Source organism: Colias philodice, chromosome 18, assembly GCF_061535455.1.
Source record: "Colias philodice isolate Cphi_HAF_F1 chromosome 18, ilColPhil1 Martin Lab GWU primary, whole genome shotgun sequence".
Classification (NCBI taxonomy): domain Eukaryota; kingdom Metazoa; phylum Arthropoda; class Insecta; order Lepidoptera; family Pieridae; genus Colias; species Colias philodice.
The window spans coordinates 6,867,778-6,884,144 of NC_143103.1; the positions used below are offsets into that span (position 1 = coordinate 6,867,778).

Here is a 16,367-nt window from a genome sequence, read left to right on the forward strand (position 1 = left end):
TTAATACGTACTAAAGTTGTGGCATTAATAATGTGTACGGAACGTACGGAAAGTACTTCCGTTCGTTTATGAGGCTTGTTGCGGTTCGCGGCCCTCTAACGTGCAATGCGCTAGACTTTTGTGCCAGAATACTATAAAACATGACAAAAGTCCTCCGGCACTGGCTCTGCATGGTATTCCGGCATTCCATCGACTTTATTTATTCTCACACGTGCACATATTGTGCCACAGAATGTCCGTCTGGTTCAATTTTATTAATGGACTTGGATGTTTGCCCTACTGACTGTGAACGCAGCTATTCTATTTGTCGCAAACGTATCTTATTGCCGCGATACGCAGTTCATTCGCAATCTTAAGCTGCGGTCATAAGGTGGATATTACGCTTCAAAATATTTCATTTCCATCTTGATCTTTAGGGTGATCGTCGCCGGAGACTGCATTGAGTCAGCAGGCACGAGATGTCAACAAGGCCGACCCGCTTTCAGAAGCATTTACGATATTACTTTTGGACTGATTCAATTTACGAGTGACGTTAACGACGCTCGTAGAGGATGGACGGCCATTTAAGTACATGACGGATGTTTCACGACTATTTATAAAGCAAAAGTCATTAACTAATGAGCGATTTGTTTGTTGCAGAATGGGCCGGCGATAACACTGATGGAGCGGCGACTCTCGTGCTATGATGACTGCTGTTAATTCGGTAAGAATAGCAAGTCGATAAAGTTAATAAAATACACAATATTCTTTTGGCACATGTTAATTTAAGGCGATATAAAAAGTGCAATATAATTTTCTACATGTGCATTGTAAAGGCAAAGCTCGGCAAATGATACACTCGTAAACAGAACATTAAATCGCATGGAAAGACGGGCGCGATCTTGAATGAAGCCTACGTCATTATATATTTCGCTAATTGGCCTGATGTCTGCTACCCTCTGTATCGTTTGCAGTTATGTGAGCATTAACCGTAACGAGCTGAACCTGGCTAGAATACCTGTACCTACATATAGGTTCAAAGTTGACGCTCGTCAATCTGTTACAAATTGGCTAGTTTGGGGTAAAACTTAATGCATCTTTGATTAGTTTTTATTTAGCGAATCATAGATTGGTTAAAATTACAGATAATGGGAATATCATAATGTTATATATTGTTTGTAATATTTTGTTCTAACTGAAATTATTCATAATTTACTTATCTTAAATCAAATGTTGATATAAAAACCTATTTTAATAAAAGTACAAGTATCTATAACGTTATCTGTGAAAGTATTCATAAAAAATCTACATAATATTTAACTAAATTTTCATACCAAACGATTTTAGAGCAATCCATTAATATCCCAGTTATGTGCGTAGGCCTAAGCTGATGAGCAATAAAAAGTATAAAAACGGATATTAGCGACAGCTGTTATCATATCGTCCAAATAATAAATACATTTTATACTAAAATCCACTTTTTAGTCATATTCCACTAGAGTTTAACTGGCCATTGAGGTAACAGCGAGTTGGCTTATCACAAAATACTGAACCAGTGAATGAAGACCTATCTGGCTCTCAGCACTTTTCAATTTAGTATCGGAATGTTGGAAGTGTTAAGAGAGTATGGGTGTCAAACAAGATTGGTTTGATAATGGCGCTAGCGGGCTATCCAATGTTCACAATGGACGCTTTCCAAATCGCATCAAGTTTTAATATCTGATGCTGTTTCCGTATATCATGATGCAGATGTGGTTTCCTGTATTTCGGAGATGGTTAGATATCAGTTTGGTCAACTGAAAAGAACTTTACAGTAAATCACGCGATACTTAAATAAGTATTTAGATTTATCTCTTCCTCGATAAATAGTTTAACCCTTAAGGCGTTACAAAAAAAACATAACCATCTTTGCCAACATGTGTACCAGCTATAGCTAAGGAAAAATTGAAGGTTTTCATACAGCTATTGACAATCAAAGTCACTAAATATCTTCATGATATCTCAAAATATATTTATTATAAACTGCCCATTCTACACAATTGTAATAAAGGCTGTAATTTAATTTAAGGAAAACATTATCTTCACATTAGCATAAGTAACAAAACAGACACAACGCAATATAAATCAACTTTTTATTCCTTGCCGTTTCATATTCCACAGAAAAAACAATTGATGTCCGTCCGTCGTAACTCACTTTTACTACAAAGAAAAATACTTTTGGGAAAAGATAACATATAGAATGAATTGTATAAATACATAAGTCATTTTTAAAACATAAATGGGACATGTTACTATAATTTTTTGTGTTAATATTTTAATTTTGGATATATTTCTAAATGTTAAAATTTACTTCTAAAACGATTTTTATGTGTTGATTATTATTATGTATTTACCCATATACTACTGCTGAGACTACACCAAGATAGTCTGATGTTGGGCGTGTAATTTGGCCATGAAACGAGAGCAACTTGTAATAAAAACTTTCGGCATAAAAAAGAAAACCAAGACGCGTATACGTCATTCGTACACGATGAACAAAATAATGTTTATAAACTAGGGACTTGGCGCAAACCGTAAAGTTTCTTATGCCTAGCTTTCATTATTCGGCGTGCCCTGATTCGGCATTCTTTTATGTTATTAAGGTTTGACGAAGGGCTCACTTGGTATTTCGTATTCAACTGCCGTGGCGACGAGCTTTGAAAATAGCCAATAACGAGCTGTCAACCTCAATCACGCGGCGCCTTTAAACTTTCTTGTGTACCTTTTTACTGATTTTATTTTGTTTTTTTGGAAAAACTATGATATTACAGAATTTTTAGTTTTTATATAGGAAAACACAAAAAGAAACAAAAACCAAATTATTAATTTTTTTTCATTGTGAAAATGGAATGTCACTTAGATATTAGCATAAAAATGTGCATAAGAATTTTGAAAAAACGTATAAGCTATATGTATCGTAAAAATTAAAATTTGATGGAAATGTACTAGCTATAAAAAATCTTAACTGAAAAACTTTTACAATAAATCTCTATTAGGTACAAAGAGGGACTCAAGACCCGCAGGACACTGCTAACGTCTATAAGTCACTTTTGAAGTCAGTGTAAACAAGGCTTACAATTTTATCGTCCCTTTAATAATTTAATTCCCCACGTCTGTAATCAAAATTCTGTTCATTATATTTTTTCTTACTACATTTCGTGTTCCGAACTCAGACACGAAATTCTTAATTTCCTGTTTGTACTTGACTAATTAGTTAATTAATTATTAAGAAAACTTCTTAATAAGGTAAATTGATAGGATCTTTGGATACGAACAAGAATGGTAGTGAGCGTTCACACAAGTGGGAAACTTATAACTTCTTTAATTAAACGCTTTAATCCATCAGTCCTCGGAATCACAGACACAATAGAAAATCTATTGTGTCGCGCCCCGATCGGGCCTTACGGTGGTCAACAAATCCAATGTTATTAAGTCCTACTGCCTACATGTATTCGATAAAGATTGATGTATCGAAATAATACCATTTACGTTAAAAGTGATCTACAGCACTTGAATTACATTCCCGGTTAAAGTTTGTCATAGAAAAGAGCGTCCCAAGTCATGATTCAGGACTAAACCGTGTGCAGTCCTCGAAACTTTTTCTATAAAGGCTCTAGATATATTATGAGTCGATATTTTTCTGATAACAAGCAAAGTTTCGCCCCTCGCGAGGACTGGGATGTTAGTACTGTTGTTCGATGTCAACAAAGATTTTCGGCTAAGCAATTAAAAATATTTACTTTCAGTGATCGTAGTCTCAACATTTGTTTGTAATTCTTGTAAATTATAGTGGGAATTTTATTTTGTGTAAAAAATGTTTTTGTTCCTACTTATAAGAAATTACGATTGAATGTATTTGTATATTTTTCAGATAAATAATCATAAGAGACTAGGGATTTAACGGAATCCGCTCTAATTATAAAAAGTAAACAGAATTATATGAAATAGGAAGCTTTGACTAAACTTTATCAATTAGCGAAAGCGCTGTTTTGGAATTATTTGTTATGTTTATAATTTATTTAATTAAAAACATTGCCTTTTAATTAATACTATGCTTCAAGTTGACGACATGGTCCTGTCAAATTGCTTCAGATTAATTTTGATTCATTTTGCGTAGCTCCCACCTGTTTTCAATTTAATTACGTCGGAGTTCGCTTTCTAAGTAGCTATCTCATTTCACATGATTCCTTGATTCGGGCACGCTAATTAAATTCTTTATAAGGTCAATAATAATCGTGATCCCATTTAATTAGAACCAATATGACAATGACAGTATTATCTTACGAAAAAAGTAATTTCACATTTTTTTTAGTTTACACGTAAAAGAAGCCGACTTTGATGAAGTCTGTAAAGTAAATTAAATAAAAGCGTTAGACTGAAAGTAATAAAGTTATAATAATAGTGACAATTTTCTTATAAAGTGTAAGCTTTAAACATACTATAATTTATTTAATGAGCTCATTAGAATAATTCTGTTTATGATCCTAAAATAGATATTTATTACAGTATTTAGTCATAGCTAAATTAAATCCAGAGACATATCTAGTCATCAATATATTTATTTGTTTAAAAGTATATAAAATAAATATTACTAGATTAGTAGTTACAAATATGTAAAAATAACAAATTAAAGAACATTTTATGTTTAATACCAAGGAAAATTTAAACTTCGTAAAATATTGCACTGAAATTAAAATGACATACATAATGTAGTGTTTGCTACGCTGATGGACTTTATCAGATAAAAAAGAAGTGATCAAGCAAAAAGTTGAATTTTTGTCTAACTTTTAGTATGAATTAAACATTCATCCCGTTCTATCCGCAAAAAAATGATAGAGTAAAATCGTTTTCTAGCACTGACACAGTTTACAGTAACAGCGCAGAGGTTTAACCTAAATTATTAATGGAGGCTTGCTATGGTTTAACGCTCACATATAGAGGGTCGATTCCGACCCACGTCACGTTCTCCGACACAATTTGTGTGGCTCTGTGATGTAGTGCTATAATCTCTGTGAAAATTATACTATTTTACGCGTTATGTCTCAGAATCGTACGAATATATTGTTTGCACACTAAAGTTAAATGCCTCAATCCCCTAACTTCTCTAATCTGAAATATGTATCTTTGTTAGTCTGCGACGTGACAAGACAAGTTAACATTTTGTGCGAATGTAATGAAATGTGAATCCAATTTAATGACTTTATAATTCTGTAATTCTTATTTTATTATCTTAATTGGACTGTATTCGGCCTTTTTATTATATTTTCTCTATGAATGCATCCTGTAGATAGAATATTCCACTAATAAAAAAGTTACACATGAGCTGTGTATTAAATAAGCTTAGTTATACACTTCAAGGTTCAATGATAAAAACACACAAACACGGTGAGAAAAGAAATCTAACAAGTTCTTAAAAAAACAATACGCTGTACTCTCGCTTTATTAAATGTTGCAAATGTTTTGAAACTATCTTCGGAACTCCATTGGCAAGCGCTGCGAAAAAACTTCGTTGCACCGTAACAGAAGTATTTCTAGATATTTTGCAGAAAGAGAAAATTGTCACTGTTTTATTGCTTCGTAACTTTGTGCAAAGTGTCCCAATGCCCGCTGAATGTTACTCAGTCCTTCATAATATCTTGGCACGGCGATACTGCGGTATTGTCGCTTTGTGAAACTTTACAGAGACGTCTAGGTAGCACCGTGGAATCATGCTTCCTTCCTGCACCAAAGACTAACTTTTTGTTATATTTGTCGGTTAGTTGTCGTCTGAATAGAGAATCGGTTACAATAGGGGCGAGGCAAATTTCTATTGCGGCAGATGCAAGCAGGTGTAAATAGTGAAATCGTCTGTTATTTTATTCATGCGAAGTTCACGAAAGCATTGAACTGATGGCGGTCTGATCGCATTCATGTTAAATTAGTCAAATACAAAGAAAGTGGCATTAAAAGTTTTTTATTCTGATGTTACTTTATTTAAGAACACATCGTTGACTTATTATTTATATTAACATTGATAGAGAAAATATAAATAACAAAGACGTACATGCAAATAATTAATTAGACTTCTTCGCTTTTGGCGTAGCGGTAAAATATCTTTTTTTTTTTTTTTGTATATAAAACAACGGAATCCTAATTTGACCCTTACCCATTACAAATTGTGATTTATAAGTTACAACACATTAACACACTAACCCTCTGTATGTACCAAACTTTGACCCTTTTCAAATTTGACCCATCCTTAAATTAGATACGTCAGGTTCCTTTAATTGCGGCTATTCTTTGATCTTACAGTTTTCAGATTTTAAACCTTTATGAAATAAAGTTAGACCGTTAATAGTCACATAAATAACTCCGATTAGATTTTAGTTTGGCTATTGCCTATATTCAATTGTTTAAATATCTATGCGTTGCGTTTATGCTACACCGTAATTATTTTTCTAACGTATCAATTATGATGCATCTTTGCGTGTATGTCGAGACTAGGATATAAATAATTATGCGACTAGCAAAATAATGATTATAATACTAAAGCAGGAAAAATTAATAGTTATTCTGTTACTGGCTGCACCGCTTGGTGCCTACAAAAACGGGAAAATAAAGAAAATGAACAAGAGAATTGTTGTATTGCGATTTTTAAGAAACGAAACAATAAAATATCGCACTAGCGCAATTAAGCTCAGCGTGAGGGATGAAGCAAAAAAGCCAAAGCATTTAATTTCACATTTTAAATAAGTTGTTTTCATAACTGTAATAAATTTCACTCAAGGACCGTTTCCCGTTCACTCAAGTTAATTGAAATTCCAAGCAATCACATTTTTTCCTTAGTTAAACAGAAGAAACTATTAACATTTTAGCTTTCATGATTCGAATGAAGTGCCTTCTTGCGATTTATAATATTAAATCTTCCACTGCGCCGTGTAAAACAACGTAAAACTCGAATGCTTTTATGTGTCGAATTACGATTTGTTGGATGTTAATATACCTATACCTACATGGCACGTACCGTTAATTAGTTATTAATAGCTATGTTTGTCCACTGATTAGCTTCATCTCAATTCACAAGTGCATCACCATAAGCATGCCTTTAACAAATTATCATATGGCTTGATTAAGCCTTCATATTCTCTTATCATTGAAAATTGAAAAACGCAATAAATAAAATCGCATTAATGTATTTTATTGTAGTTTTCAATATTATTATCGTTTAAAAGCTTTCATCTTCCTTTGGAGCTTAATTTGTAAACGTATATTGAAGCGTGATCGTTCCAACGAAAAATATCACATTACGCCATGAAATGACTGGTGTAGTGTTCAAAAATTCACTTTGTAAATGAAAACATGACCTAGTTGCATACATTGAGTATCTGGTTACCGCACATGCTTTAGGGTTGCCAATTGCCATGACTTTTTTCGGATTTCTTTTCAGCATCTGATAACTCAATGCCAGCGATTTTACATAGACATTCTTACAAACAAACAGTTTATTGAAAGTTATAAGAAACAAATATTATGAATATTTTTAAGCTATTGCATAGCTTCCATCGCGGGCCTTGAGCGCGGGGACCGAATCGAGAAATTCCGTAACGACAAAAACCTCACGCTCCCCACTCCGACGGGCTCGGAGGTATGACTTGAAGGCATGCTATGCAATAGCTTTACCGCGGCAGTCCCCAAGTGCCTCACGTCTTTTTTTATAGTTCTACGTAGAAAGTTGAACATAATTTAGAAACAACGTATAAAACTGCAAAAAATAAACAAATATAGATGCGATACAAAATTAAATAAAAATCAAATCAACTAAATGACCATTTTATACTAATTAACAATATAATGAATTGTGTTCAAATTACACTTTAATGTCCTCTTGGCAACCCTAGCTCGAGTGACGGGACACATCGTTGGCCGATGTCCAGTGTGTCAACTTGTTCCTCCAATCGTGGGACTGGCTGGCCACTTGGGACAATGCTACGGTTCTGTATCAACTTGCTATGAATCCAATTACTTAGCAGTGTATCCTTTCAAAGACACCTAGATTGATTCGATCTTAACTTTGGTGAATGTGTATGGGACCGGTCCTTAGACGTGATTAAATGAACCTCTGATGTAGCGTAGTGCAACTCACTTATAAAGGATGTCATGTCCCGAAGTGTAATGAATCCTCAAGGTCTTAAATATATACGTAACGAGTATGAAACTGAAGAGATTGGTTTATTTGCTTTCAGCAGACGAAGTTGATTTTGAGTATTCAGCCATCGTATCCTAATACCTACATTTGGGCATAATATGTGATATGATGCTATGCAAATATGTATTTTGCTATCCAACAAACTACATTAAACAGTTATTTTATCATATCTAAAGTTGTGCGTGGTTCATAACGAGTTCATAATGACTAAAGTTCGCGTTTTTAACATGAGAAAAGATGGATATTCGCTTTCATCAAGTATAAAATACGCGCATTGATAGTAAGCTTGCTATTCAAAATTACGTTAAGATTCGGTAAAACATTCGATTACATTATTAAGGGATGATAAGCCGACTCACATTTTTATAGAAAAGGAATATCGTGTTGAAAAGATTTTGGAATTCACAACTTGGGAGCGCTGTTTAGCACTCGAGGGAACAATCTAGCTATAAGCTATCAGAACTTCTACAGCCCCCGTCTTATCAAAATAATATTATACATTGCGATAGCTCGATGTTATGAAGTATGTAAAAACATCGTATATATTAGACGTTCTTTGTCAAGAAAGCTGTAAATAAATTGAAGAGAGAAAATTAGTTCATAGCTCCAGACATTTATAAATATTTCACTTCAAATTATATCTCTTGTATTTCTCGCGAATTCTTACGAAGAGCTCCAACCGTGAACAATAAACTAGTTTTATGAAAGCAATAAGAGTGCTATTAAATTAGGCAATTGAGTGAACAATAACGTTTCACTCGTGTTTTAATTAAATTGAAAACGTTCATTCATCCCGCCTCCTACTCTGCTTGTACGGGCATTTATCTAAGGACAAAATTTTCTGCTAACAAAGGCCCCTCAGTCGGATTAAATTTCCGGCGAGGTCCACTTCAGACCTAGAATGCCCTTTATTACCCCGTTACAAAGGGCTCCAATGTTGCTCCAGAATATTAGAATCCCTCTCATTCATTTCCTCTTTGGTTCACTTTTGTCCACTTCGCAGGTACTCCTCGATGCTCCGTATAAATCTCGATTTAATTGCTATTTGAGTTCTGCTCAATTGTTGTATCCGAAACAATAACTCAGGCACGACGAGCGCTCACCAACAATTTGTATTTTGTACGTTCTGTATTAGCCAGAGCTTATATTAGCTCGTCGCTTACAAATTTCTTTACAAACAAATTCTAAACAAAATACTTGGCATAGTTCGGTATTCCAATTCGCTTAGACAGTTCAATGTTAACTTCTTATTTCTGTATCATTGGCTTATCGCGGAATTGAATGAGCTTGCATTGCATAGGAACTAGGAAACGACAACTGCTTTTTATTGCAGTTGTTGGCGAAGTCCCAGCGAGGTATTCTATAAGAGAAAGGATCAATTATTATTAACTTATATTAAACTCTATATATTATGTTAATAAAGAAAAATGTAGCATACTGTCTGAAACAGAATATGAATTTTACTTTAGTAATTCGATACATTAAAATTTATATGCAAGAAGAGAGAAAAATCGAAACAAATAAAGTAGGTACATAGGGGAAGAAATAAAGTAAGCAGTCGCATGTATCGCTCTCTGTAGTACTTGTTCTTTGAGCCTAATGGCAGGAACGGAGCCGTGTAAGAGACGTTCACTTTGGTAAAAGATTGTTCTTAAAAATTAAGGTGCATTTTTTGAATTTTTGAATTTAAAGTATTTGAATTTAATTGAATTGGGTAAATGAATGAAAAAATAAAATGACACTTCCGCAGAATTTTAATGTTTTAGTGAGACCGATGTCACCAAGAATTTACTCATACAACAAATTATTCTAAAACAGCTATTCATTCACATTGTTTGCTTTTCACGTAAAATCAAACGTAACCCCTTTATAACAACAGAACATATCGATATTAACAACTCCAATAAAAGGAGCATTATTAAGCAATTCACAATTGCTATCTTCATAAAAGCCCTCAAAGCATAAAAATCCCCTTCGCAAACACATTCGGAATGCAAATTTCCTGACTCAAAAACCGTCATACTGTCAGTACTAATGAACAGCTTGTAAGGCTGACAGCGCTTGTCGCAATTAACGAAGGTTGTAGCTGAGCAATCATTGATCTTTTGCCAATCCTTTATGGTATGGAACCATGGATCAATGGAATGGGGGCTTTAATGGTTGTAATGATTGTGATGTTAAAATGTAACGAAAGCCACAAGCAAGTGCAAGTCAATTATTATGCTTTTCTATACAGCTTCGAACATTTGGCAACCTAAGAAATAACATAACAAAATGAATAAAAACTTTATTTTATTTTGACTTCATACTCTCATATTTCTCTAAAAAACAAAGTTCATTCGAATTTAAACATTGTATATAAAACAGAATTTCAGTTAAATATACATTGCATACGAATTAACTCAACATAAAATATTTTTAGTGTGGAAACTCGTGGAAGTCCTCCCAAAGGATAGCTAAAAATGTCGACACTGCATATACTGAACTCGCATTGTATTTACGTCATATATTTCCATGCGATTTTAAAGCAATATTATAGAATACTTTTTTAATACTTCGACGACGCGGTTGGGTTCGATCCCCGGTCAGGGCAAATAATTGTGTGATGAACTCAATTATTTGTTCTTGGGTCTGGGTGTTATTATCTATATATGTATTTATTAAATATTATATTTATCGTCGCCTAGTACCCACAACACAAGCCTTAATTGAGCTTACTGTGGGACTAGGTCGATATGTGTAATAATGTCCTATAATATTTATTTATTTATTTATATTTAATAATAAGGTTACTTTTTAATATGTGAATATTCAGATAAACATTATTCAAAAATTTCCGTGCCTCACCTTCATTCATTATCTAATCCAATTACATATATTACTTTTGTACAACTATAATATTATCGTTACCGTACTATTCGATCATATTACGTACCATTTTTTTCTTTGAGAACATCATGATATAAATAGCTAGCAGGTATTGATGTTATAACTAAGGTAAGTATATTTCTTGTAGCAGTAATCTCGTAGTAGTCAATCAACGTAGCAACGTAGCGTAGTATATTTTTGCGAACATAACATTGCAATATGCCTTCTATTATTTAATAACCATGCCAATATTTCCTGATATGAATATTATTATTGTTTTAATCATTAAATTACAATGCAGCACTTGCAAAAAGTAACGTGTCATTTAAATGTACGTAAATATTTAAAACTAAACATTGCTCAGCATTATTTTTCTTTATTTGTCTAATGCCAACTGTGATCTAGAATTTTAAATATAGTGGTCACCTCACTTGGGAAATCTGTATACAATCGTGCAGTGAGGCGGGCAAATTGAGAACTTAACGTATTTTATAATTTTCTGGTTACTGGTACAATCACAACTCCTTCGAGGATATTTTATGATATTTTTATTAGGTTACTGGCTTGAATGTCATATTATTGTACCCAAAACCTCTGTTACGTGTACTAAAACACTGATTTGGGTGGTCTTATGTAATTTCACTTGAGTTTAATATGAATAAAAATAGCCTACCTATATAGTAAAATATATAACTGTTGCACTAATGAAACAAATTAATAAATACTTCCGCCTTAAGCAATTTCTTAACATTGAACACTATACAGCGGTACTTTATGAAACTTTCAATATAGAAGTTTTTTTTCAAGAGAAGAAATAAAATCACTTGAAAATGATTTTATATTTAAGACTTCCGTTTCGCTTGTGAATATGGATTTTCAAATACCAATTAATATCGCAAGATCGCGTCGTCTACGTCGATACAATAACATTTCGAACAATGGATCTCGTTACAATTGTCTTTATATCAAAAGAATAGTCGACTTAAACAGAACCTACATTTTCCTGACAAGAAAGGATGGCTGGAGACCAGGTACGGGAAGTAAAAAGCCGTTGGCGAGACTCGTAGCTGGGAAGCGGGCTCCGACAATGATGGATTAATGGACCACTCCCTTTCACAATTTAAACTGCAATAAAAGTCGTGCCCTCATAGAATAGTACATGAACACGAAACTATTCTAATCATATTGTAGAATGTACATTGTTTTGTACAGTTGAAACTATTACGTGTTTTGAGGTTGGACAGCGCAATGAACTTAGATAATTGTGGTCCAATATAACCTTGGAACCCAATAATAGTATACACTTATACACCAGATTAGTAACTATTTAATAGTGATTTCGTAAAGAGAACGTTTTTATATGTGTAAATAATTAGACATGTTATACAAGAACAAAAGAAATACAGTGGATAGCCACCTTCTTATTTCGCATACCTACTCTACTAAAAGTGTAACTCTATAACTGATACAATTAAGCCATTAAAACACGCTTACATTTGCCAAACCAGTCAGAATTAGTACGAGTGGCAACATATGTTTTATCTTGAATGTTTTTGCTGACCGTACAGAATACACCTGCTTTAGGTGCACATAAATCGGAACAGTTTTTCCGAGCTGGACGTCTCGACAATGTATAGCCATTAAGAAGCGAAAGAAATAGTGAACGCTGTCCAGCAATTGTTTTTAAACAGCCGTTCTTGTACACTTAACATAAATTACATCTTATTTTATTCGACTCGTTTAGCAGTATTTGTTCTCATATGTGAATTGGCGATGCAATGAAAGCTTTGCTTTTTAATGGCACATTTGGATTATTGGAATTTGGAGCACTTGTTCGTGTTAGTATTTCAAGTCACGCCCCAATTTCACTCTTTTCAATATTGTCTTCTATTCTTTGCACCTTTTTAGTTTCTTTATTGATGTACTCTTGCCTAATTTATTATTTCTTTTCAGGTAATATTCCAATCCAGCAAACAGTCGAGGAAATTTAGCTTTACGGTAATTATAACCATCATCGCTAAGGAGATGGAGAGCAACGTAGAGAAGAGATGCGTAGATAAAAACATTCGCATTTTTGTAACAGTCCTTTACAAAAATCATTGAGATAATATTAATATGGAGTCGATACCGCCTACACCACTTATGTTCCACTCAACATACGTCATGTGGCGTAACTGCACTCAGTCGCTTGCTCGCTCATTGGCGCGAACGTCACGCTCATTTTTTATTTGTTTTAAAGTGAAACGCATCAAATATGCCTACGTGTGTGTTACGATATTGCACAAATAATACAAATAATACGGAAAAGTGCAAAGGAATAACTTTTCAATCAGTAAGTAATTAGATAATAATTTTTAAAACTTAGTTAGAACAAAATTTTTGGCGGGCGACATTTTGCGTCATTTGTCATAGATTAAAAATTTAAGATATGACATTGGGCATGAAATAAGTGTTGTTAGTAATATTTGCTGGCGTATATTTTTATAGTATAAAATAATAATTTTACATATTTAGAAAAGCATAGACTGGTTGTTAATTGAAAAAAGGTGAAATCATGAAATATGAAAATCAATTACTTAATCACCAATTTTTTTTTGTTAATTGATTTTAATCAATTTTAATTGATATTGTATAAGCTACTGACTTGAACGTATAATTGAATTATTATTTATTTATCTGCACTAATATTATAAAGAGGAAAAATTTTGTTTGTTTGTTTGATTGTAATAAATAGGCTCATAAACTATTGGACCGATTTTGATGAAATTTGGCACAGACAATCTTTAGACCCTGAGAAAAATCATAGGCTACTTTTTATTGCGAAATATGTACCACGGGCGAAGCCGGGGCGGACCGCTAGTTCAGAGATTAATATTTTTTCTATTCAAGGTTTCCATGTCTGGGTCGTGAAGAAAGGGAAAAATGGGTAAAATTTGTCCAAAACAACCGCAGTGAAGAAACCTGGTTACCATCCGATAGAACTAGCATCTGTTCATTGCATTTTCGCGATGAGGATAAATATACCACAAAAGCGGGAAGGCGTATTCTAAAGAAGTCTGCTGTTCCTTGTATTGATGTTAGTAATAATAATAAAATTTTACGGATTTGTATAACAAATAAAATATTATTTTAGCCATCACTAACATTATTATTATTATATTTATTTTAGCCGAAGGTGTGCTACAATAGTACTGGAACAATACAAGCAATTTCTGAGCCGGGAACATGTTCTGAGGATGATGAACTAAATATAAATAAACACAATTTTTACACGGCTTTTATTTTTTTTCTAAAAAAGGCTCAATTTGTAAGGAATGAAACTTCCCATAGCCCATATTGAACCTCCTCATCCTATATTATATGCCAGATATTGTTAGCCCCGCGTAGTAAAGTCAGTTTATATCTGAAATAAATATTAAGTAAGTACAAAGAAAATTTCAAGTCAACGTGCATGTAAGGAGTGGCACCCAATAAAATAGACAGAAAGAAACAAAGTGTCGCCTCTATAGCGGTGAGTCAGTGACATCGCATAATCTATGACTGTCTAGCCGTCATTCGCGCGCCCCGCGCCGCCATCTTGGCGCACAGATTTTGTTCGTGGTGTCTGCTCCATTATTAATATTATCTCAATGACAAAAATGCGAATTTTTTTTTCTACGTTTTAGTACCTACAAATGAAAAAAGGTTATATTATTGACAGTCGTTAGAAACAAACATTAATTTTTATTACCAATCAATTGCAAACTACTTTCATAATTTTCTTGCAAACTATAACAGTTTTCGATATCCACAGCAATGATATTATATATAGAAACAAGAGGTAGATACGTCATCAACGCACCAAAATTGCTTCCATGAATTGGTCCTATTTGGGACCAATGCAATCAGTCAGATTGTCACCGGTCCCAGTGAGCGTATGTGCCGATAGGTACATTAAAGTTGTCGAAAATGCCTTCCTGTGTGTTCAGAAAGTGCACGTATTCGTGCAAAAAAGTAAAGAAAGATAAAGGAATATCATATCACAGGAAAATATATTAAATTATTACAGTTTATGAGTAAAAATAACAATTTACAACTCTTTATGAATGACACATGCTTGACACTTGTATTGTAATAATGAAAGGGATAAAACATTGCTTCAATCACTAGTGTGACAAAGCTAGCGTACACTGTGTTCAAAGATTATCATGTAGATACGATTATTGAAAATAGAAGTAATAGAACGGTTATTTTATTAATTTCGATTTGGGTAAATACTTGATTATTTTTATATTTAAATCCACACAGTGCATGTAATTAACAAATATATCTATTTATTACATGTATACAAAGAAATCGTGATGGCAAAAATGTTTTTTTGCGTAAATGATGTTGATTATACGCATACATTAAAGAAAAGATTATCGCTACTGACGAAAAATGCTATTTGCTTTTCTGTAAATAGCTATTGAACATAAATTTTATTTGTGTTTTAGAAAAAAAGGCTTATACTTCATCCTTTCTTTTATTTCATCCTTTTTTTTCATCTAGGCACCACTATTATTATATCCTACAAGTTGGAGTGATGACCTTGTACGGGTTTCGGGAACTGCCTTGAAACGAATAGCGTAAGATCGGTCCTTATGGAATTCTATAAGGAGGACTATGCTCAGCAGTGGGTGTTTATCGGGTGAAATGATGATGACCGAAAACGAACACCACAGCTAGTAATAAATACTTAATACAATTATATCTCCAAAAAAGTTTTTTCATTTTAATACAACATCATAATAATAATTAAATAGTAAATGAAATTGTCACATTTGTTTACTTGTGCAGGAACTGTAACATCTATAACATTGAAGCTTCTGTGTCGTTAGTCTATGCCAATTACCATGGCAACTATTTGTTTATTTATATTTAATTGGTGAATTCTTATGACTTTTGCTTACACCTGCGCGGAAATGACAAACTATCTTTGTCTTTTTTGTTTATATCATTTTATTAGAGCCATCTCTCTTATACAGTCTGTCAATGTAATAAATTAAGTAAAATGATACTTGTATTTGTGTGTGCCTGACACTGCATATGAAGCATTTTTTTTTGGATATATTGTGAGTATATAACGTATCTATACATAAAATATCATTGATCCACAGAATCTATTGACCGATATTAAAGCCAGCCAGTTTCGCACAGCGCGTGAGGAATACAAACAAAAGGCGGAATTCAAAAAGAAAATAAACGTGCTCGGGAAAATAAAAGAGCGGATGTCAGAAGCACGGACACAACGCAACTTTTGCGGTTCACTTTAGCT

The 16,367-nt window shown here is 33.4% G+C and overlaps 1 protein-coding gene and 1 long non-coding RNA gene across 2 annotated transcripts in view; both read left to right on the plus strand.

Moving 5' to 3' along the window:
- The first annotated feature begins 637 nt into the window (after nucleotides 1-637).
- Nucleotides 638-16,367, plus strand: part of LOC149480569 (uncharacterized) — a 91,586-nt gene continuing 75,856 nt past the window's right edge. Inside the window, exon 1 of the mRNA XM_089706855.1 lies at nucleotides 638-703. Within this exon, the coding sequence (XP_089562981.1) occupies nucleotides 683-703 (21 nt within the window). The 5' untranslated portion in view covers nucleotides 638-682. The remainder of the gene's footprint in view (nucleotides 704-16,367) is intronic.
- On the plus strand, nucleotides 13,169-14,337 carry LOC149480570 (uncharacterized). The gene is made up of 2 exons (XR_016316992.1): nucleotides 13,169-13,403; nucleotides 13,961-14,337. It is a non-coding gene; the product is annotated as an uncharacterized LOC149480570 (long non-coding RNA).